The sequence below is a fragment of the Cibotium barometz genome, chromosome 27 (genome assembly GCF_041138505.1).
Source record: "Cibotium barometz isolate CiBa-2024 chromosome 27, ASM4113850v1, whole genome shotgun sequence".
In the NCBI taxonomy this organism is placed as follows: domain Eukaryota; kingdom Viridiplantae; phylum Streptophyta; class Polypodiopsida; order Cyatheales; family Cibotiaceae; genus Cibotium; species Cibotium barometz.
The window spans coordinates 53206888-53229951 of NC_141072.1; the positions used below are offsets into that span (position 1 = coordinate 53206888).

General features: G+C 44.1%; 2 protein-coding genes across 2 annotated transcripts in view; one reads left to right on the forward strand and one right to left on the reverse strand.

Moving 5' to 3' along the window:
• The first annotated feature begins 3737 nt into the window (after positions 1-3737).
• On the forward strand, positions 3738-4289 carry LOC147623516 (uncharacterized). Its single transcript, XM_086821783.1, has one exon. The coding sequence runs from the start codon at positions 3738-3740 to the stop codon at positions 4287-4289; it is 552 nt and encodes a 183-aa protein (XP_086677909.1).
• A 1711-nt stretch (positions 4290-6000) lies between these two features.
• The window catches only part of LOC147623517 (thioredoxin-like 4, chloroplastic), a 49101-nt gene continuing 32037 nt past the window's right edge, over positions 6001-23064 (reverse strand). The window contains exons 2-3 of the mRNA XM_086821700.1: positions 6479-6532; positions 6001-6381 (exon numbers count right to left, since the gene is read on the reverse strand). Of these exons, the coding sequence (XP_086677826.1) occupies positions 6241-6381; positions 6479-6532 (195 nt within the window). The 3' untranslated portion in view covers positions 6001-6240. The remainder of the gene's footprint in view (positions 6382-6478; positions 6533-23064) is intronic.

Below are 23064 nucleotides of genomic sequence, written 5' to 3' on the forward strand. Positions count from 1 at the left end.
TAATTTGTTGTAAGTATTGTTTTAATATAAATATTGTTGCTTTCAATTTTGTGCACTAAAGAATACTTTAAGGAACATTGTGAAACTTCTTTAATTTTAAGGAACCTTTTTTTATATATTTCACAGTGTGGCAAGAGCTAATTAGATAATAGGTGAGTGAGTGGAAAGTGGGTGGATGGATGCCCCAATGGCGCCATCATATGGATGGGTGGACTCGATGAGTCGAGTAAGTTTCCAATAGATTTATTCATTATGATCCATACTAAAAGTAGGGCCCCGAACAAGTTCCATTTTAGGGGGCGGAGACACCTTGTAAAAAGGGAAAAAAAAAGTATTGGCTTCTATGAACCAAGTGTGGGACTTGTCAATCCTCGATCATACACATTGAGTACCGTTCGATCTGAGGAATAGATTCCTTTTGGAATAACTACATTTCCCTTGTGAGATAGAGTTAGGTCCCTCCATTTACTCGTATCCTCGTATTCAGAGAGATTGAGTTGTTGTCAATGAGAGACCACGGGACTTAGCCACCTATTAAAAAGATCCCTTGGCCTAGCTAGGGTGGGGATCCTACACATGTATAAGAGTGCGGTTTAGGTTTAGGAAAGAACGTTTCAAAATAAAATCTTTAGAGAACACTTGAAACAATGGAAAGATTACCCCGAAGAGAATGCAACTTGGGAAGATGAATCTACCCTCAAAAAAGATTACCCAGAGTTTATGTCGAGACGAGAACGTCTCGAATTTTTTAAAGGAGGAAAGGATGTAACATACCACTGTAAGCACATTAAGCACAGTGTGGCATATCCATTGCAAATATAGTTCAGGCAGTTCATTATTGATGCATTTAGTTGTAATTTTTAAGGAGGGAAGGATGTAACATACTCATTGTGAAGATAGTGTATTAAGCACAGTCTAGCATATCCATTGCAAATATAGTTCATGCAATTCATTATGGCTAAATTTAGTTGTTATTTTTATCCCTAGGAAATTGCTATTTTAAGGCGATCATAAATTAAGCACCTTTCACTTAGGAAATGAGAAAATTGAATTCAAAATTAAAATCTTAAGCATGGCTTTATTCCCGATAGGGCTTTTTCTGGAATTGAAACGAGTAATTGAAGTGGCCTAAATCAAGCTATGAAGTTTTAAAATCTGGCAGTTTTGTACCAAAATTAGTAACATTTTGGATGTCTAAATGATGGACAAAAGGCATCCATTGGGTCGTAAGGTAGCCCCGAAAAGTTTCACTAAAAAAACCTAAATATCCTTGTGCGTGCGTGTTAACAAATGGGATTTATTATGGTGATAGACCAAAGATTAAGCATAAGGTTAAGGTGGATTAAACCACACTAAGAACTCCATAACGAGAGAGAGAGAGAGAGAGAGAGAGAGAGAGAGAGAGAGAGAGAGAGAGAGAATGCACACTCAACACTCAATTCTATTGTATTCCACAAATGAACCATACTTTGATATAGGCTTTCTAGCCTTATCCCACTTTACACATCATCATCCATGTGGCAACTCCTTTTCCACACTTTTGGTCAACACTCACACACCATTCAATATTACATGTGGCATTCTTATCTTGCCACAATATGTTGCACCTCTAGGGTGCTTTCCCACATACACACATCACCACGATTACATCTCTCAACAGTGCGGTGGACCCCACAACAACATCCACCCCAGTGATGACAAAGACAATGCCTACGAACATCTCTCCCAAACACCCAAGAGCTCATTTCTCGCCAAAATATGCATGCACGCATTCACGAGCACCTTCGTACCCCACCCAACACCTTGGACAATGCCCGCCATTCCCTCCCTAACCACGTGCACACACCCCCTGCCACTTCCCCTCCCCCACCCCCACAAATACACCCCTTCTAGACTCCTCCTTAGATGTGGTGCACGTACCACCTCCCCTCTACCCCCCCCCCCCCCCACGTACCCCCTTCGAGTCCCCTCCTGGGATAGGTCGTATTATCTCCCCGCCGAGGCACCTATCGCCCATGAACCTTCTCCAAGTAGGGCCCCACTGGGGTGCACTTAGCACCCTACTAGAACTTTCTCCTTGTGCAAGCACCCCCTCCCCGCACCTATATAAACCCCCCTCTCTTAGAGGTACCCCTCACAAAGAAGCCTGTCGTCGTAGGCCAGGCTGTAGGACATGTTCTACAACTTCTCTCTCTCTCTCTCTCTCTCTCTCTCTCTCTCTCTCTCTCTCTCTCTCTCTCTCTCTCTCTCTCTCTCTCTCTCTCGTGCAAATAGACTTAAAGACACCCTCTTAGCCTCCCCTAGCCAAAGCTATTTGTACCCAAGCCCCACTTCCCTCCCCTCTCCTTGAGAGTCCTCTAGCTAAGGTCACCCCTCCCAATGCCCCCCTCCCATATGAAGAGACTTAAAGGTGATCATAGGGTTTGTTCTTTTGCCAGTAAAGCTTTAGGATTTCGAGCAAGCTTTTGGCAGCCCAAACGAACTCCCTTTCCAAATCCATTTGATCCGCTAGAAACCTCTCTCTCTCTCTCTCTCTCTCTCTCTCTCTCTCTCTCTCTCTCTCTCTCTCTCTCTCTCTCTCTCTCTGCTAAGTAATCCTCCCTAGCATTTCACACCCACCTCACTCTCTTTCTATTCACCCCAAATAAAGATACTACTATGGCACCGAATCACTGCCAAAATGAAGAATCGGGTGACATCCAAGGAGGAAATGAGGGGAGACATGTCCATGCAAACGACTTCACTCCTTTCAAAGTGAATCGTCATGCAAAACCACAACTAGGTTGGCCATATTTTAATTCTTTTAAATATAAGCAATTTTATCCTTTGGGATCATAAAGTTAAGATTCTTAGCAAATACTTCTTATCTCAGCCCAATCTATCTCCAAAACAAACAAGGTTTGTGAATACATTACAAAACTATGATTTTGAAATCGCTTATACAAAAGGGAAAGATAATGTAGTGGCCGATGCTCTTTCACAGATGTGAGCTTGTTCATTGTATGCAATTTCACAATTACATAAGGATTGGATCATGGACATTCAAGAGGAGTGTCTCTTGGATGAGGAAGTGTCTCAAAAGCTACATAAATTATAGCCAGGTACCCATGAAGATTTTCCACACTATGAGCTCAAAAATGTCTCTTATACTATAGGGGCAAGGTTTATCTCGTACCTACTTCATCATACAAGGCCAAGGTGATGGAAAACATTCCTGCAACCCCTATGGCAGGGCTTTTGAGTCTCTACAAAACCTTCAACAACATAAGGAAGAGTTTCTTCTAGAAAGGTATGTGGACAGATGTGCATACATATGTGACAAGATGTTTACCATGTCAACTAAATAAGGATCCAACACATAAACCGGGAGGTTTGCTTGAGCCCTTGGCTATTCCCAAAAAACAATGGACACATATCCATATATTTTATTACGAGGCTTCCTCGTACAAGGAAGGGTTGGGATAGCATGTATATAGTGATAGCTTGGTTGATGAAAATGACACATTTCATTCCTTCTAAGGTCACATATATGGCATAACAATTTGTGGAGTATGTGTTCAAAATACATGAACAAATTGTAAGTGATAGAGATGTCAAATTTATGGATTCTTTTCGGAGGACACTATTTGAGTTCATGGGAACCAAATTGACTCCAAGCACTACTTCTCGCCCAGAAACAGATGAGCAAATAGAGAGAGTCAATAAGTGAGTGGAGACAGATTTGAGACACTATTGTCATGACGCTCAACATGTTGGTTGCCTTTGGTGACGAATTTTCTTACAATAGTACAAATCATGTGAGCATTGGAATGTTGCCTTTTGAGACCATCTATGGATATAAGGTGAATGTGCTAATGGTGATCAATAGAGAAGAGGTTGCAAATCAAAATGCAAAGGATGAGGTTGAAAGGGTGCAAACTCTTATACAACAAAGAAAGGATAATTTAAAGCTTGCTCAAAGGAGTGTGAAGCAATATGCCAATGCCAATAGGAGATCGGTGGAGTTCAAAGAAGAGGATGGGGTGCCTTTGCACATTCTGAGATCAAGATATGCATCTCTCAAGGGCAATACCAACACCAAATTGGCTAATAGATATAATATGGTCCATTACAAAGTGGAGAGAAGAGTGGGACAAGTGGCTTACAAGTTGATGCTACCGAAAATTATACGTATATATGATGTGTTCCATGTCTCTCAATTGAAAGCATACGTTGGGCCAATACTGAAAATTCAACATGAGTTGCCTCCCATGAACGAGGAAGGCATGGTAGAATGTGTTGGGTACTAGAGAAAGGGTGCTACACAACCGTTCTTTAGTGGAATACCTCATCAAATGAAAGTTTTTACCTAATTAAGAAGCCTTATGACAACCTACCATTGTTTTGGAAGGTTATGAGGATATTTTGGATACATCTGGTGAGTCAAACAAAAGGGAACAACAACGATTTAGCTTGCTGAAATTTCTTGTAAATCACTGTTAGCGAGCTTCATACCACTTAAGAATGAAGATACTTGCACTGGGAAGATGGTGGACTTGATATATTATCTTCGAGAACAAGTCTTGGGTTTTTTAATGATAAAGTATACAACTATTGGAGACCATTTACAACCATGCTTGCGAAGTATAATGATGCTCTCACATTTGGATTGGATATGCCATTCATTCATTCACTTATGGATGATTGGTACCCAAGCACTTATAATTGGAGATCCTTCCCATGTGGATTATCTAATTGATACAAGGTTTCGAGGACAAAACCTTGGGGTGGGGATGGCTTGTAAAAAAGTGCTTATAAGCCATCTATAATAATGTAGCCAAGGTGGGGGATTGCCCCAAGTAAATAAGTGGTAGTGTGTAAATATAGGAGATATAAAGACCAACTACGGGCACTAACCAAGGAGACAATCATTTTACTAATCAAATCAAGCTTTCAAGCTTTCTTGGCTATGGTGTTCTATTCCATATGAGAGCTAGCATGTAGACTCCTCTTGAGCGTACACTGTGTAAAGTCCGATTAATGAGTAACATGCTTTTCTTTCATAGTTGGGTTCTTTTTAGGTCCCAAACCCCCAATGGACATTAAATAGTGATTGGTAACCAAATGAAGGATGGTACAGCATAAAGCGGATCAACCTTCATCATCTCAATGAGATCAAAACGCTTGTTTAAATGGAGACCAAAATGCTTCTACATGTGGATTCTTGATTGAGAAAGAGTTGGATTAGTTCTTAGGTCACCATTGCTCTAGGTTCTAGACCTCTCTCTCTCTCTCGACATGCTCCCATCACAGAGGTATGACCCTCTTTCTGCCTTGAGATTGGTATTGGCTGAGAAGGGATGATACCATAATCATCTACATCTGGATGCATACACACATTGGTGTTTTTCATTTCTTCCATGGCACAATAGATCCATGGTACCATTGTATTACTTCTGGTCTCAAAGACGCTTGGGGTCTCTTCCATAGGCATTAATTTAACTTTCTTTATTTCATTCTTTCCCTATGTGTGTGTTTGTGTTGCAGGTGTTGAAGAATAGCACACGTTCTTGTTCGTTCTCTCTCTCTCTCTCTCTCTCTCTCTCTCTCTCACACACACACACAACAAATTTACTCTTTTAAAACATTTAGAACCAGGATGTTCATAATTATGAACACATACTCGCAAGCGTTACAGGGAAGACTTCACTACAGCAATTAAAAGAAGAAGCTCGATTCAAAGGATACTATCTAGCAATTATAGGCCTTGCTAAAGTCACCTCGTTCGAATACCTCAAATCTTGTGTCACACAAGCTCTACATTATGTTAATAGAGATGGTATCTAACCCGATGCTTAAACCGCTATGCCAGAACGCACGCACGCTCAGAGAGAGAGAGAGAGAGAGAGAGAGAGAGAGAGAGAACGCACATACTTGCGCACTTTATAATCCCCTGATCTTCTATGCTAATAGGTTAGAAGGGACGCCCTTTTACCAAGGTTCACACAGCATGCAAATGAGTTCAGTACAAATCCCTATTTTATTCAATAAAGCTGTCTCAATGACGATTTACAAACTTCAAAGAATACAGAGGTGATATGTGGTCTTGCTTAGTGCAGAAGTAATGACTAATTGACTCCTTTGGTAGAGCTTGATATGATACATTGGCATTTATTACCATGGATGGGCACCTTGATCAACCATGATAGCTGACACTTACAGTTCCTTCCCTGGTCTCATTGCATTGGGCACTCCATTAGATTATGTACTACTATTGGCCTTCGAGTCTTTCGGAATCAAAGATAAATACTTCTGTATTGTTTCTAGGATCTTAGTTTTTTCCCTCGTGGGGAAAGACTCCAACAATTGGCCATCTTTGTAAAAGTGAAACAGAGGCACGACCTACAGTTTCCGGAAAAAAGAAACATGGAAGTTAAATAACACGGCTTCAGAGAAACTGCCAACACTAGAGATAGCCATTTTGGCTTGGGGAACTGACCTTGATTTTCAATTGCTCTGCTACCTCTGACTGCTCCTCATATTCATCCATCACCTGCATAATCCAAATCAGAGCTCAGAAATGATGACCCCATCTACCCCATCAGTGGGCCTGTAGGGAGTAGCATAAAAAAGCCGACCACCACCTAACAGACTCCCCTTACACAGCAAGCAAGGGCGGCATGAAAACAATTTAGTGCAGGCTGTGGAGAGAGGAGAGAATGTGCATTCTTTAACGAGAATGGCAAGAATTCCACCCCGTGGTATGCAGCAACCATTGATTGGCTGTGGCCTCAACTGGCCAATCCCCAATGAGCTGGAGGGCTCAATGGACCCAGTTGCTTAGGCAAGTAACTTATAAAGATGTATAACAGCAAGGTGCCTGTACCAGCAATCCAGCTGCCAAGATGTTATCTCAAAGTGACAGACACTACGTTACATAACTGACTTCAGTTGTGCCACAAGACTGTGTTGTGGATCTAACATCATGCTCTTATTAAAGAGAGCCGAAGACAAAGCTGAAGTTTGAAGACCGTTAGGATTTTCATGCTAACTTTGTATTCTACGGACCAGATGCTAACCTTAGGTTAGTGGACTTAATCTAGGGGTTAGGGGGGCCTGGGATTAGGGATGCATGCTGATTCCAGAGGTTCACAATCATAAATTATAACCCCAGAAGTTATGGCTCATATAAGTGGGGCCGGTGGTTGAGGAGTGTTGTGTATTGTGGTCAGTACCAGGGCCATGAGTTAGAACTACTCCTGCTAGTCCATAGCATGATGCAAATAACTTGCTGAAGGCCCTCGCAGGTAAGCCCTCGTGGTATTGGATGACAGGGTTGACTAACATGGATCTATGAGGACTCAAGGCTTAGCCCCTAGGCTCAGGGATGGTATTGCAGAGATGCTGCAGCCACGCACAGGAATCCACACACACACAAAGAAGAACAGTCATCAGAGTACAAGGAGAGGCACACAAAGCAATGCTGTAGATTACATAACAAGTGCCAAAAGTACCATGTAAGATGAACCCTATAATAAAATAAGGGTGGGTTCACACCTACTAGAGTGCACGGGGGGAAAACCCCCTCTTATGGAGGGTAGAAAGTGCCCCGGCTGGTCCTCTTGGCATTCAACCCTCACTGCCATGACACAGATGTCAAAACCCCCTCGAGTGATGATGTAAGCATGTACATGGAGATGGCAGATCAATCCCCAAAAGGCAGTAAGCCCAATGCTTTTTGGAAAGCTTCGAACTTTTCATGAGGAAGTGCCTTCATGAACAAATCTGCCAGGTTATCATGTGTAGGCACATATACTAAGCCGATCTCCCCTGAAGAGTGTCACATGCATCCCGCACTTGGATGCCATGGGGACATATCTATACAGCAGGTGCAAGACCTGGAGTGGAAACTCGTCCCTTGTAAACCCCAGTCCGGGACGAGTCAACCAAGGTTCCACTCTACGAGTCCAAGGTCAGGTGTAGAAGTCCCGTACATGGTCTTGGTCAGGTGTGCAAGTCCCGCACATGAAGCAATGCCACTCCATACTATGAGTCACCCTTAGGAAAGATGACAGGTGTTCCAGGTATTAGGCTTGTAGCCGATGCCAAGCACTTAGGAAGCATGTAGCTGCATGTAGGTTGCATGGAGTGTACGGTGGTACCCTACACCTTGGGCCATGTGGGGCAGCCCATGGGCCATAGCTCTGGCCCATGAAGCCCCATAGCACATAGTGGCCAGCCCTTATAGGGCATAGGCCTGGTTAGCCAGCCCTAGGAGGCCTGGGCAGCATAGCAGCCAGCCAAGGGGCTGTGGCCCAATCAACTAGCCCTTGGAAGATGCTGCACAGTCAGTCGGCCAGCCCCTAGGCAGCCAGGCAGCCAGTCGGCCAGCCCTTAAAGCTGCACAACCAGGCAGCCAGGCCATGCAGGGCCAGCAGCAAGGCGACCACAGCACCAGCAGCAAGGTGGCCAATATAATATAAAAGGCGCCTAGTTTATTACATGATAAACAAGTCATCGAGCATATTAAAACACGCCGACAGCTGTTTATGAGTCCACTGACCAGCATACCTGAAAGTATAAAAGCATGGGTTAGCCAAAAGTCATAATCATCTCATATTCACAAGGGCCACGACAGCCAAGGGAATTCCCCAAGCAAAGGTGAACTTGAAGGTCAAGAGTCAGGCATCTCAGGCTGCAGATTTACAGCCAGGTTGTGCCTACAGATTTCAGTCTTTTACTCACCATTCAATGAAGCAAATACACCAGTCCTTGGTAGGGGCCCTGCAAAGGGTATTTGGGACCCAATCGGGTGTATTGTGTCTTTATTGTGCTCTCTCTCTCTCTCTCTCTCTCTCTCTCTCTCTCTCTCTCTCTCTCTCCACTAAATTGTGCAATTGTTAAGAACCAAGGTGCTGAATATTCGTTATCTAAAGTATAGTCCTGTCTGTAAGCTTACGAATGTTGCAGTGGTATCAGAGCTTGCCTTGTGTTAAAGAGATTCAAGCAAGAAAAAAAGAAGAAGAAAAAAAATTCGCTTGTGTGGTTGGTTTTCAGACACCGGTTGCACTCCCATTCCGGTGTGACTCCTATCCCTCGAAGGACGGTTCGTTTATAGCCTCCAGAAGCGACCGGAAACATCTCCCACACACACTGTGGATGGTATTGTTGTGGTCAGGAAAAAACTTGACCACTCCCACTATGGCGAATTCTGACGATGAGAGAACACTAGATCCCAGCAAAAACTGTTTCTTCAATGACGACTACTTCCGGAAGCCACATCATCAGTGACGACACAAACACCATGTTCTGAGAATTTATGTGCATCATAGCACAAGGGGAACAAATGCAAGCATGTATGGCTTCCATAACAGCCTTGGAGAAAAGGATACCTCTTCAAGAATCCTCGACACCCATTCCCCCCGTCCCCCTTCCTCCACCAGTCGCCGTCACCAAGATCCCTTCCCTAACCCCTACTTCGGCTATCTCCCTTGAGGAGTTAACATAGCATTCCCATGCGTTACATGAATTGCAAGTACTGGAGGTAGAGCTTTGAACACAGACGGCAGCCCACACTGCTGTAGACTGCTGCGTTTTGCTGATGGAGGGCTGGATGCTCATGCGTTGATGCTCCTATGGCTGTAGGATGAAATTCTTCTCCAAAACGCTGAATGCTGAGGTGAACTATGGGCTGAATACTGAAATGCTAAAGCGCTGATTGCTGAGATGATATGATATGAATGAACAAAGCAAGCCTATTTATACTACTCTGAGGGCTGGTCGGTTGGCACTAAATGCTGGCCGACTGGATATTAAATGCTACACGACTGCATATGGTGGATAAATGGTGTTAAATGCTGAAAATTATGGAAAAATGCGAGATAAATACTAATAAATATCCTAAGGCTACTAGATGCTATTTCAAGGCTTCTGCAATGATCTATATGCAATGGATGAATGATATGCAATATGCAGAGTGCTTTCTAATGCAAACCCTAAGGTTTCTACTGACTCTACATGCATGAATGAATCTCTTCAAGTGGGTTAAGGGACTTGACTGACTAACTGACTTGCTATGACTGAGGAATGACCTACGAAGCTCGTGCCTGACTTATCTTGGACTGAGGATTACAATGGGGTCACAGCGTACGACAAATATCATCCTAAAAGGTGCTAATACTATACAATGTTGCACTAATGATGATGAGCCAACTTGTCACCATGCCTATAGTGCAGAGTGCATGTGACATTCCCTCCTGCTTAGCTTGGCGGCAGGTTCATGGCTTCCTAGTAGTATGCCAACAACTGGGGGTACTCTTGAAAGAACTCCTTGTCTAGCCAAACGGCTTCGTGGGTACCTCGATCTCGGAACTTCGTATATAGAACCGACGTATTCGTCGACCGGAACCATGCTTCCAACGATGAAGAAGGTTCTGCTCAGGCTCGATGACTTCGGCTTCATCTACCACGTCTGGCTGTTGTTCATCTGAAACATCAAAAACTTTTGATCCAACATATGGTTTTAGCCGAGAAACATGGAAAACATCATGCATCGTCCAACTGTTAGGCAACTTTAATTTCATGGAGACATTAGTTATCTTTTTAACTATTGGGAAAGGTCCAAAACTACGGAATGAAAGCTTGGGACAACGTTTGCCCACTTGTTTCAATCTTTGTTTCATGATGCGTAGATAGACCCAATCCCCTTCCTTGAAGTGGATATCTCGTCTAGACTTATTCGCCTGTCTGCTATAAGCTTCTTGTGCTTTGGTCAATGATTTCGGAAAATGCTTCCGTCGTTTTATTAGCCTCTAGAGATGGAGACACCAATCTCGTCAAAAGAGAAGAGAAACGACGACCAAAGACTGCTTCATATGGAGTCCGTCCGACAATGGAGGAACGAGCATCGTTCAAGATGGCTTGGACCAATGGAAGATAATGTTCCCATTTGGACTGCTGGTCATGACAATATGACTTGAGAACATCAAAGGCCAACTAGTTATAAATTTCTGTCTGGCCATCTGTTTGTGGATGAAAAGGACTAGACAACTGTAACTTAGTTCTAAAGTTTTCGAATAATGCCCTCCAGAAATGCGAGGTAAACTTGGAATCTCTATCTGAGGTGATGGTGCTAGGCAAACCACAAATTGGTTACCAATGTTTGAGAAAAAGACGGGCTACGTCCTCAGCTGTGGCCGTATGCTTGCATGGGATGAGCATTCAGAACTTACTGGAGCGATCCACAATGGTAAAACACTGAGCGTTACGGGATCCGGTGGATGCTAGTAGAGGCCCTACAAAGTCCATAGCTATGTCGATGAAAGGTCCGTAGGGAATAGGCAAAGGTTGAAATAACCCTGCCTTCTTTGTATGTGGAACCTTAACTTTTTGATAAATCTTACAGACTTGAACATGTGAATATACATCACGCCTCATTTTTGGCCAATAAAAGGACCGTTCTAATTTCTCAAGGGTACTGTTGATACCTCTATGTCCTCATGGAGAAGAGCTGATCGCTTTTCTCGAATGACACAGACGGTTCTTGGAGAACAACCAACCATTCTGCGCTAGACTCAGAAGTGAAGGCCAAATTATACTGAGTACCAAACTCAGGGGAGTTGACATACTAGTCTTTCATGCTATATCTAAGTCCTTCCCCGTGATTTCAGAATGGTAGACTCCTATACTGCCTGGATGCTGGCCTTTCAACTAAGAGTATCTGCAACTAGGTTATGCTTACCAAGGATGTACTCAATCATTTCTCCAAATTGTTGGAAGAGTTGACTCCTCCTGGCTTGCCGATCACTCCACTGGACACTTGGCATGGTTTGAAGCCACTTAAGTGCTTGGTGGTCTGTTTTGACTGTGAAGACTTGTCCATAAAGGAAAGGCTTCCACTGTTTGAGTGTTGTGATCACACCCAAAAGCTCTTTGTCATAAACCGAATAATTCTTTTCGGCGACATCCAACTTTCTACTATAGTAGGCCACAGGTCTATTGTCCTGCTGGAGAACTGCACCTATGGCTACATTGCTTGCATCGGTAATGACCTCAAAAGGTTCATCCCAAGTCAAAACAAGCGCTTTTGAAGGCAGCTTTCTGGAGTGTACGGAATGCATCAAGCGCCTTGCCTGTGAGACTGAGACTTTTTGTTTAGGAGTCTTCACCCCCTTGAGCAAGTCAGTGAGAGGTGCTACAAGGTTGGAAAATTGGTGAACATTGGTGTTGTAGGCTTTCTGGCTTCTTTTTATGTTTCGGGTTGACATTCCTTCCTAAAAGCGTTTTGACAAGTCCTTGTGATCTTGTCAACCCTCCTCCCGCTCCCTTGCGGATACCTTTTACAGATAGTAAAAGTGTCCTGTCCCCAATCGGGAACAGGCTCATATTGGCGAAACCACTGGATTCCTAAGATCATGTCACACCCCAAAAGAGGCGAGACAATGAAATCTCGTTGGAATGAGGCCTTCTGAACTTCAAAGCCAAACTGATGTGCCTTTTGAGAAATGTGAGTGTGGAGACCAGGTGTGAACCCGTCCACATCGAAATGATATGGCACTAATGTGCAGCTCATCTTGTTAGCCAACTGGGAAGAGATAGCGTCCTTAGAACTGCCCATGTCAAATAGGACTACAAACTACCAGCCCTTGGCAGAGCCATAAGCTCGGATGAGGCTTTTCTGTGCAGCATCGTTCTCACCCTCCTGTTTAGCATCGTTCTCACCCTCCTGTTTAGCATCAAATACCACGGATGGCATAGGAGGATCTAATCCACCAATGAATTGATCCATCTTGGCCTGCTCAGATAGCCCTAACTGCTATACTAAAAACTGGAGCACTAGAGACCCGTTCTGTCTAAGTCCACAGAACTCATCTGCCAGACTGGTCATATACTTGGGTGGGAGAAATCTGGTCTTTAGGTCATGAACAAACGTATCCTAGCTAAAAGTTGTGTCACCTGTGGTTTGGTCTGTATGAAGACTAGACCAATGCTGCCACCAAGTGACTGCCTCACCTGTAAGGTGGGGAGCCGCTACGTGGACTCTATTCTGAGGATCTGTGATCCTAGCTAATGGAAAATGAGCAGTAAATTGATGAAAAATTTGATTGACTGCTAAATGATCACACTTAATATCATACTTACTAAAATTTGGTTGACTTCAAATGACGGTAGTCGATGCTGCGGACTGCTGGCTAGTGGCACCTGAGGCTAGGGAAGCTGAAGAGAGGTGCTGGTATCTAAGATGCATGGCCTCCTTTTCCCTTTGGTGCTCGAGAAACATACGTTCTCGATCGAGCTCTCGTTGGTGCTCCTTTGTGGCGAGTTCAACCTGACGTTGGTCTTCTTCGATCCTGCATTGGGCTTCCTCATAGTCCCGTCTATCTGCTTTTTCTTATTGTTTTCTAGCTTCAGCTTCTGCTTTTTCTTCTCTCCACCTAGCCTCGTCTTCTCTTCTTTGTTGTTCCATCTGAAAGAAGAGGGAGATGTAGTCAGGGGTTGCTGGAGGCGGAGAAGGACGTGTTGCTATTGCCTCCAAGAGTTGGAGGCGCTCCATGAGAGGCTAGTTCTGAGCTCTGAGTAGAGCTATGGTGTCTGCTGTAGTCGGAAGGGCAAGGTCTCCTTCGAGGGAGACTTCTTACAGCTGATGGGTACTCTCCTCCGTACGGTGGTCGTGCCGGAATGCAATCTGAACATCCAAGGATGCCCTCACGCTAGGATACGGTGTGTGTGGACAAGCTGAATCTGCTACCAATGTAGCATGCAGCGGAAGTATTCGTAATTGAGGATCCTGTCACACAAATGCTCACACCGTCTTTTGTAACCAGAGTTTTGCGAGTTTAGCAATCCACTTTAAGACTTTAAACTTTAAGAGATTGAGAGAGAGAGAGAGATGGAAACTGTACACCGTATGGGGTTCCGAATTTACCCACTGAAGGGCCCCCTATCCCGTTACCGGAATAGTATTTGCTTTATTTCTTTGAAGAGACTGACGATAAGCCAAACACAAGATCTCGAAAGACCAAGAGTCGGGCTGAATTGTACACAGCTGTAGAAGCACCAATGATGTCCAATCTCGAGCCTATGCACTCTTCCCAATGGAATGAGGGAAGGCTGCAAATTTGAGGCTAAGATAGGGGCTGTTTGGGACTGTTCTAGGCTATGTATGAATGCTGAAAATGAATATGAATGCTGAGTTTTATATTCACCAATTGGCTATAGCAAAACGATGAAGAGATGAATGCTGAAAACTGGTTGTATGCAGAAAACGCAAGGTATACTTATGGTTGAATGCTGTAGACTGCTGCGTTTTGCTGATGGAGGGCTGGATGCTCATGAATTGATGCTCCTATGGCTGTAGGATGAAACACTTCTCCAAAACGCTGAATGCTGAGGTGAACTATGGGCTGAATACTGAAACGCTGAAGCGCTTGATGCTGATTGCTGAGATGATATGATATGAATGAACAAAGCAAGCCTATTTATACTACTCTGAGGGCTGGTCGGTTGGCACTAAATGCTGGCCGACTGGATATTAAATGCTACACGACTACATATGGTGGATAAATGGTGTTAAATGCTGGAAATTATGGAAAAAATGCCAGATAAATACTAATAAATATCCTAAGGCTACCAGATGCTATTTCAAGGCTTCTATAATGATCTATATGCAATGGATGAATGATATGCAATATGCAGAGTGCTTTCTAATACAATCCCTAAGGTTTTCTACTGACTCTACATGCATGAATGAATCTCTTCAAGTGGGTTAAGGGACTTGACTGACTGACTGACTTGCTATGGCTAAAGAATTGCTTCAAGAGCACTCCTTTCATGGTTGGAGGGTCTAGTTCTATATTGCTCATGCTATGGATTCATGGAATCTATTTAGGCTTCATACTACTTCGACATGGCTACTTTTGGAGACCCTACCATTGTCTTGTACATATGATGGAACCTTCTCTTCTCAAAGATGTATATGGAAGACATGGCAATTATACACATGATAGATTTTGAGGACAAAATCTTTGGGGAAGGGATGGTTTGTAATGGAGTAGCAACTTTGATAGTTAGCTTAGGTTTATGGTCATATAGCTTAGGTTTATGGCCATAGGGCTCAAGTATAAAAGAGACTCAAGGACCCTCATTTGTAACTTTTGGAATCTTTTGATCATATAACTTTTGAACATACATTGGAGCCTTGAGCTACCATACATTGGCCTATGGAAGGTTATTTCCATCCTTTGGTGAAAGACTAAATCATTTAGGCATTATGTGTATTTCTTGCTAATTGCATGCTAATTCACATGATGATTTGTTCCAAATCTTAGCTTATGGTTGCTTCATTTTAGGTTGTTACTGACTTCACCTATTCTCGAAGGATATCTCGATGGATTTTGTGATGAACCTACCTCCCAGTCCAGGTAAGCGTAATATGCAGTGTTTGACGATTGTTGATCATTTTAGCAAATTTATTATGCTTATTCCTTGTAGAGCTAACATTACTATTGAAGATGTTGCTAGGTTGTTTATCCAACATTGGTATCCCATAGGTGACATACCTAGGACCATTGTGTCAGATCGAGATACCAAGTTTACGAGTCATTTCTGGATGGCATTATTTGATAACTTTGGAACTAAGTTGAATTTTTCCAATGCATTTCATCCACAAATGGACGACCAGACGGAGATTTACAATCAATTGGCGTTCGACCGTCAACGCGCTGAAGTGTTGTGTTCACAACCAACAAGGTCAGTGGAAACAATTTTTGCCTTTAGTTCAAGTTGTGTTGAATGACTCTTTTTCTTCAGCTATTGGCACGAATCCATACGAGGAAGCATTTGAAAAACAGTTCTAGTCTTTTTTAACCAGGACATCGTCCTCAGTGTCCAACTAACGCACTTTCCATCCATGATGGGAAGCCAATGCAACAACACATCTAACTGTGGCCATACGAGAAGTATGTGCGAAAGTTTCATCATAATCAATGCCCTTTTTCTGGGCATACCCTTTGGCCACAAGCTTGGCCTTGTACCTGTCAATGGTACCATCAGACTTTCTTTTCAACTTGTATACCCACTTTGTGCCAATTGGCTTCTTGCCATCAGGCAAGTCTACCAAATCCCATGTGTTGTTTTTGTGGATAGAATCCATCTCATTTTGCACGGATTTTACCCAATACCCATCCTCATGAGCCTTTTCAAATGACTCTGGCTCATCTACATCACAAAGTGTACTCATGCAAGCAACATCTGCATGTTCTCTTGGATTACATGAACCAACCCGTGTCCTGCTACAAAGTGGAGCTAAAAGCTTGCTCTCCTGTAAGATACGGAGCAGCCAACGAGGCACAACTCTAGCCTCTTCCGTTTCTGTTAGCTCTTGCTCCACTGCTTCCTCTACATTTTGAGAAGTAATGAGCTCATTTATGGGCTGATTTTGAGTACCCAAATGCTGTCCATTAGGCAAAGTTGATGGCTTATTTGTTATGATGGCCATCAATTCCCAAGGGAAGAAGTCCTTCAAACATGTTAAGTGGGCCTGAAGGTGGCCATCCAAAAAATTCAGCCAATGGCTAGTATTATGGTTTTCAATGCTTTGGTAGGACATCTATTCAACACATGTGTAGCACACATGATTGCCTCCATCAAGATTTTGTGAGGCAAGCCTTTGCCTTTAACCATGCATCTTGCCATTTCCATCGATGACCTGTTCTTTCTCTCAGCAACGCCATTTTGCTGAGGAGTGAAACCGATAGGGGACCCGGAACAATTGAATAGACCAACACTTCAAATACGAAAGACAAGCATCACAACACAGCGGAAGAACCTTAAATAATACAATAACACTGCACTGATCCGGAACGGCCGGCCCCCCGTAGGAACTTCTTTATTCACAAAGAAGCTTTTACAAGATACCAAGGTGCGGGTGCATACAGCACCGGATTTTTCACAAAGCATCAACACAGTTCTTGCCTAGATTTCTATCCAGTGCCAAGATACAAACATCTCAAGGAGCTGTCCAAAACTGTCCCAAAACAGTCCTCAAAAATCAGCTCATAAACCATCCATAAATCAGCCCGGTATGGAGCCAAAAGCTGCCTTGAACTCCGTGCCAAATCAGCCCCAAAACTGGGCCTCAAATCAGCCCCCAAAGAGCTCACAAATCAGCCTTGAAAACAGCCAGAAATACCCCTTTGCTGTGGAAACCTATACCCTTGGTGGAGGTCGACGTGAGGTTCTAGTGGAACGTTTAGGGTTGCCAAGGTTTGGGGGAAAAGATGGGATATTTGTGGGATCCATAGGGTGGTAGTACCTTCATAATAACCTTGGGTGATGAGGATGTTCTTGGGTACCCCACCACTGAGTATTGGTGGGTCGGGTGGAAGAGGTGTAAGACAGTACCTGATGACAGTTAGCGGTGTTAGTAGTTGGGGTAGCAGGTATTCATGGTGAGGTTTGATGACTGTGGAGTGTGTCACTAATTACCACTTCGGTCTTTAGCACTTGTGGGTTCAAGGTTTGGTTTATCCAAAGTGGCTCATGTTTCATATGAGAGCACTTATCCCGTATGGCATAAAGCGATGCTAGAAGTATGGTTACCAAAGATATATATACCAATCTTCAGTCTAGTTGGTTCAATGTGTCAGTCCTTATCTTCCAATGATGTGAGTGTAGTCATGTTTACATGCAATATTGTGTTTTGAAATTGCTATTTGAGCTTGGCATCATGGACTTTCGCGTCATCTCAAGCTTGTTTCTCAATTTTCTCATTTTCTTGTTTCTCTAGTTTTTTCATGTGTGTACTTGGGCTAGTGTATCTTTTTTTTTTTTCCAAAAAGGAGACTTCTATTAAGTATGAAAAAATTTACAAAATGGAGATTTCACACCAAGCAAGGTGGAGATCTCAACCAATCAGGAGCCTTGTGCTGCCAATAGGGTTCCGAATGAGAGGATGTGAAAAAGATACCAATGTTCCACTCTCTCATAAACTGGCCGCGCTTCCTTTCCGCAACCCTCGAAGATCCCTGGATTCTGGCCCAGGTAGCCATAATGGTGTGAATAATATCACTCCAAATCCTGCAAAGACACTGAGAAACAAGAACAGGAGTACCCTCAATGGCCTCAGTGCATCTAGCCTTCCAGGAAGTCCACGCTGAGATGCTAGCAATAATCTCCCAAGAGCTGTCTAACCTATGTGCCGGAGGGACAAAGTGTGAAAGTGGCAAACCCTGAAGACAACACTGCCGAGCAACTCCTTGCCTAACCATAATGGCCAAGCTCCTGTCAGTCCCCTCGAACCTTAGCTAAGGCCCAGAGTGTGCCAACCAAATGATAGAACCAAAAGAAATGATAGTATCCCTCTTAATCCTACCAAAGAGGTGTGCAATCACAGACCAAACCCTCTCTGCTTCCCTGCATTCCCATAAACAATGGTAAACTGACTCTGAAACTCCTGCACATCTAGGGCATGCTGGGCAAGCACCGATAACACACCTCCACTGATTGGTGGCCAGACCACCATGAAGAGAAACCCAGATAAAGGAGGAAATATGTGGCTTGTCACGACCCTGTGTTTTTCTCTGGACAGTATGCAGGTGTGCACGGGGACATGGTGGACAGTGTGAATGGCATCAGATTTGAGTTAAAAAAGGAAGCCCATGTGTGGACAACCCCAAGTGTGAAGGGGGCAAAGATACTTTAATTTAAAAAGGTTTTATAACCTTTGGTGGGCAAAAAATTAAAGTTTTAAAGGTTTTAAAATCTTGGGAGGCCCCTAAGCAATTTATAGAGGCTACTCCACTTTTGGAGGCCCACGATTATTTTCTTCCTGCTAGAAAGGAACAGAGGGACCTACAGTTATGGGCATCTCTATCTTGCCAGATGTTTCATGAGGGAACAGGTAACTAGATGTATGCTGTTGTTGGCACTGTTGTTGAATGGTGCCATGAATGGTTCTGTATGGAAACAGGACAGAAGTTTCAAAGGGAAACAGGCCTAAGGGTTTCATGTGGAAACAGGTCGTAGGTTTCTCGAGGAAACATGTTTTTTTTGGGTTTCTCCAGGAGATAGGTCACATGCAGGTATAAGGTACAGGAATGAACACATGTATGGTACAGCCTTGCTATTGATTGGATAGGGGACAGGGAATCCATGACAGAGATGGATAGTACCCCTGGAAGGTAGAGAAGGTTGGTACAGGTGTGTCGATTGTATGGTATGCTACGCTGTGATGCGAGTTCTCTTTTGAGAGACAATTTGGGAGTCTGTGTTGTGATGCAGAAGCACTGGATGTGTCAGGGTGTGATGCTATTCATAGTGTGAGAGGCTATGGATGGTTGTGGCAGCCCTGATCATGGGAGAAAGCTTCTGTATGCATACTCAATGTGAGAGAGTCTTTCGATGTGAACAATGGCTGGACTTGTTTGTGGATGCCGAGTGGACAAGAAGCCATGATGCAGGTTCTTTGCAGGCTTCAAGGGTTCTACTGTGACGGCTAAGTTCCCAGCCTTATTGTAATCAAAGCTCTTAACTCCCCCTATTTGTTTTCCTTTTCTAGGTCTTCAATGGCCTTGAAGTGTTTTATGTGCGAGTGTTTGTTTCACAGCCCGTCAGGCCGGTTTACAAGGTTCCGTTGCCGGGACACATCGTCGACTTTCTCAAGGAGGCGAGCCCGTGGTTGTCGCATCAAAAGCTTCAACATGAGGAAAGTGAAAAGGAAGTGCAGGACACAGTGCAGGATTGTGTGTCTTTGCCTATATGAGGTGAAGAGCAAGAGCTGAAGATGAAGCTCAGGAGAAAAGACACCAAGGACAAGAAGTAGTCGGCCACGAACAAGAAGCAGTTGAAGTGTTATGGTGCAAAACACTCGACAGTTTGTCACCGGTTGTATCTTCATAGAGGCTTCATGGGTTCGGAAGACAGTTTCTTTCTATGTTTAGCAGTGGTGATCTACTATGCTTCATCGAGGACTTGTGCTTACCACTTGGGTGGAGTGCAAGCAGGTTTTGGGTGCCTGAGGATGTATCAGATGAGGCTCAGACGGAAGCGGAGGAGCTTGACGAGGTTCTTATTCCCGAGCAGATACTGGCACATAAGGAAAGAAAGGTACACGGTAAAGTTTCCCGTCGCTATCCTGTGAAGTTCAAGAGATGTTCACTGATGGATGTGAAGTGGATGGAGGAGGTTCACTGATGGATGCGAAGTGGATGGAGGAGGGTGACTTAGCAGATTCACCTCAGGATTTGCAGCTTTATCTTGATGCCTTTGAGTTGGAGTCGACTCTTGTTACGGCTCATTCAGGTTCAGCAGAGCATAGGTCTGGAGCATTGCCTAATGCTCAAGAGGGGGGTAGCACCTCCGCTCCCTTGTTACAGACAGGCTCAGTTGTCATCTAGGAGTCGCTTGGTGACATCTTTGTATTCACCCGAAGGTACTGAGGCTGACAGTACATCTGCTTATGGGACTTCTATGATATTGTGTACTAGTCACATGAGATGGTAAAGTTGGGTATGGTTCACAGTCGGCCGTCCCTTGAACTATAACTGCAACTATGGATAACTCTATGGAGGGCATAAGTCTTGCGAGCAGTCCTAGAGTTGGTTTGGTTCATATATGGATTGAACTCTATTTGTGCATGTATGCATGAGGTATTATTGTATTCTGGTGCCATTGGATCCTGGTACCATTGAGAATACATTGGGTAATACTCTGGATTGTGTCGTGTGCTGCATGTATATTGGTATGATACATCAAGAGCTTTATTATGTTCATGGATGCACCACTGGGTGTGACTCCTGCGGGATGGCCATGAGACATATGTGGGAAGTACTTAGTGGATGTAGTGTTTGGATGATTGAGTGCTTTCATATGCTCATGCTGTACCATCAGTCGTGGGTCCTGTGGGATGCCCATGGGCATAAGGGCTTGCGAGCAACCCTTAGACTGTTACTTTAGAGTAGGTAGAGCATTTTGATGAGCATTTTGTTTGCGAATGCATGTGTCATACATATGTGTGTGTCATATGTAGAATGATGCATGGTTTTGTTTTTGGCTAACACAGTTAACGTGTTTCCATTTGATTTTAGACTTTTGCTGTCGGTTTTGAAGGAACAAGCAAGAGGTGTTTGTCACTTTGGTGTGACAGTATGGCTTATTGTGCAGGATGATTGTTTTATCATCCAGATGCATTGGAGGGCCATTGTTTTTGCCATATGGGGTGTCTTTGCTCATAAGATGCTTTACTGTGCCATTGAGTGCAATCGAGGACGCTTGCCATTTTTCAAGAGGGGGGTATGTCACGACCCTGTGTTTTTCTCTGGACAGTATGCAAGTGTGCACGGGGACATGGTGGACAGTGTGAATGGCATCAGATTTGAGTTAAAAAAGGAAGCCCATGTGTGGACAACCCCAAGTGTGAAGGGGGCAAAGATACTTTAATTTAAAAAGGTTTTATAACCTTTGGTGGGCAAAAAATTAACCTTTAAAGGTTATAAAACCTTGGGAGGCCCCTAAGCAATTTATAGAGGCTACTCCACTTTTGGAGGCCCACGACTCTCTTCTTTTCTCTCTCTCTCTCTTGCTTTTGGGGAGGAGGCGTGCATGTTGGCTGCGTGGAGGAGAAGAGAACCACACTTGCGTGGAGAGTACCCCTATAGAACTGCTGGTCGTATAGAATAGGCGGCTGGGTACTGTAGGGAACAGGCGGCTGGAAGTACAGGCGGAGCTGGCGACTAGGGTATGGGTGCTGCAGGTTCAGACGCCTTCTGTGCAGGTTGGCTGGCCAACTGGTACAGGCAGTAACTGTAGGCCTGTACGGACAGCAGGTACAGTCAAGTACGGTGCAGTCCCGTACAGCTGATACAGGCAGCGGCTGCTGTACGACAGCTGATACAGGTGGCTGCAGGTTGATTACTGTGCGGGCAGCGCATCGTATAGGCGGCAGTGCATCTCACAGGCAGCCAGGTGTGTGCTTTTTGGAGGACGCCGTGTTTTTACAGAAAGGAGGGGCTGGTTTTTCATGAACATAGACATCATGTCGATGGTGTTCAACTGATGGAACTTTCAGCTTCTCTTTGCTTTGGGTTCGGGATTGTTTTGAGATCAGTCTGAGGACTGTTTATGGGTTGTTTTTGTTTGATGGCAAATTCAGCAATGTACTTGGGTTTCTGGCTGCAAGTACAGGTCACTTGGTTATGTTTCTTGGCATGGGAGTGATGCAAGCTCGCATGGCTACGTGCTCATGGAGCAGATTGTTTTCTTCCTGCTAGAAAGGAACAGTGGGACCTACAGTTATGGGCATCTCTATGTTGCCAGATGTTTCATGAGGGAACAGGTAACTAGATGTATGCTGTTGTTGACACTATTGTTGAATGAAGCCATGAATGGTTCTGTATGGAAACACGACAAAAGTTTCAAAGGGAAACATGCCTAAGGGTTTCATGTGGAAACAGGTCGTAGGTTTCTATAGGAAACATGTTTTTTTTGGGTTTCTCCAAGAGATAGGTCACATGCAGGCATAAGGTACAGGAATGGACACATGTATGGTACAGCCTTGCTATTGATTGGATAGGGGACAGGGAATCCATGACAGAGATGGATAGTACCCCTGGAAGGTAGAGAAGGTTGGTACAGGTGTGTCGACTGTATGGTATGCTATGCTGTGATGCGAGTTCTCTTTTGAGAGACAGTTTGGGAGTCTGTGTTGTGATGCAGAAGCACTGGATGTGTCAGGGTGTGATGCTGTTCATAGTGTGAGAGGCTATGGATGGTTGTGGCAGCCCTGATGCTGTTCATAGTGGGAGAAAGCTTCTGTATGCAGACTCAATGTGAGAGAGTCTTTCGATGTGAACAATGGCTGGACTTGTTTGTGGATGCCGAGTGGACAAGAAGCCATGATGCAGGTTCTTTGCAGGCTTTAGGGGTTCTACTGTCGGCTGAGTTCCCAGCCTTATTGTAATCAAAGCTCTTATAATCAATTAAAGAAATACCGCAAGGGGCGCCACTGCGTTTTGGGGCCAATCGGTGTCTGTGTACTGTTTGCAGGAGCACTCTAGCTCCCCCTATTTGTTTTCCTTTTCTAGGTCCTCA

Coding starts and splice junctions, on each gene's coding strand:
- LOC147623516 (XM_086821783.1), top strand. CDS start 3,738: ATGACGCTCAACATGTTGGTTGCCTTTGGTGACGAATTTTCTTACAAT.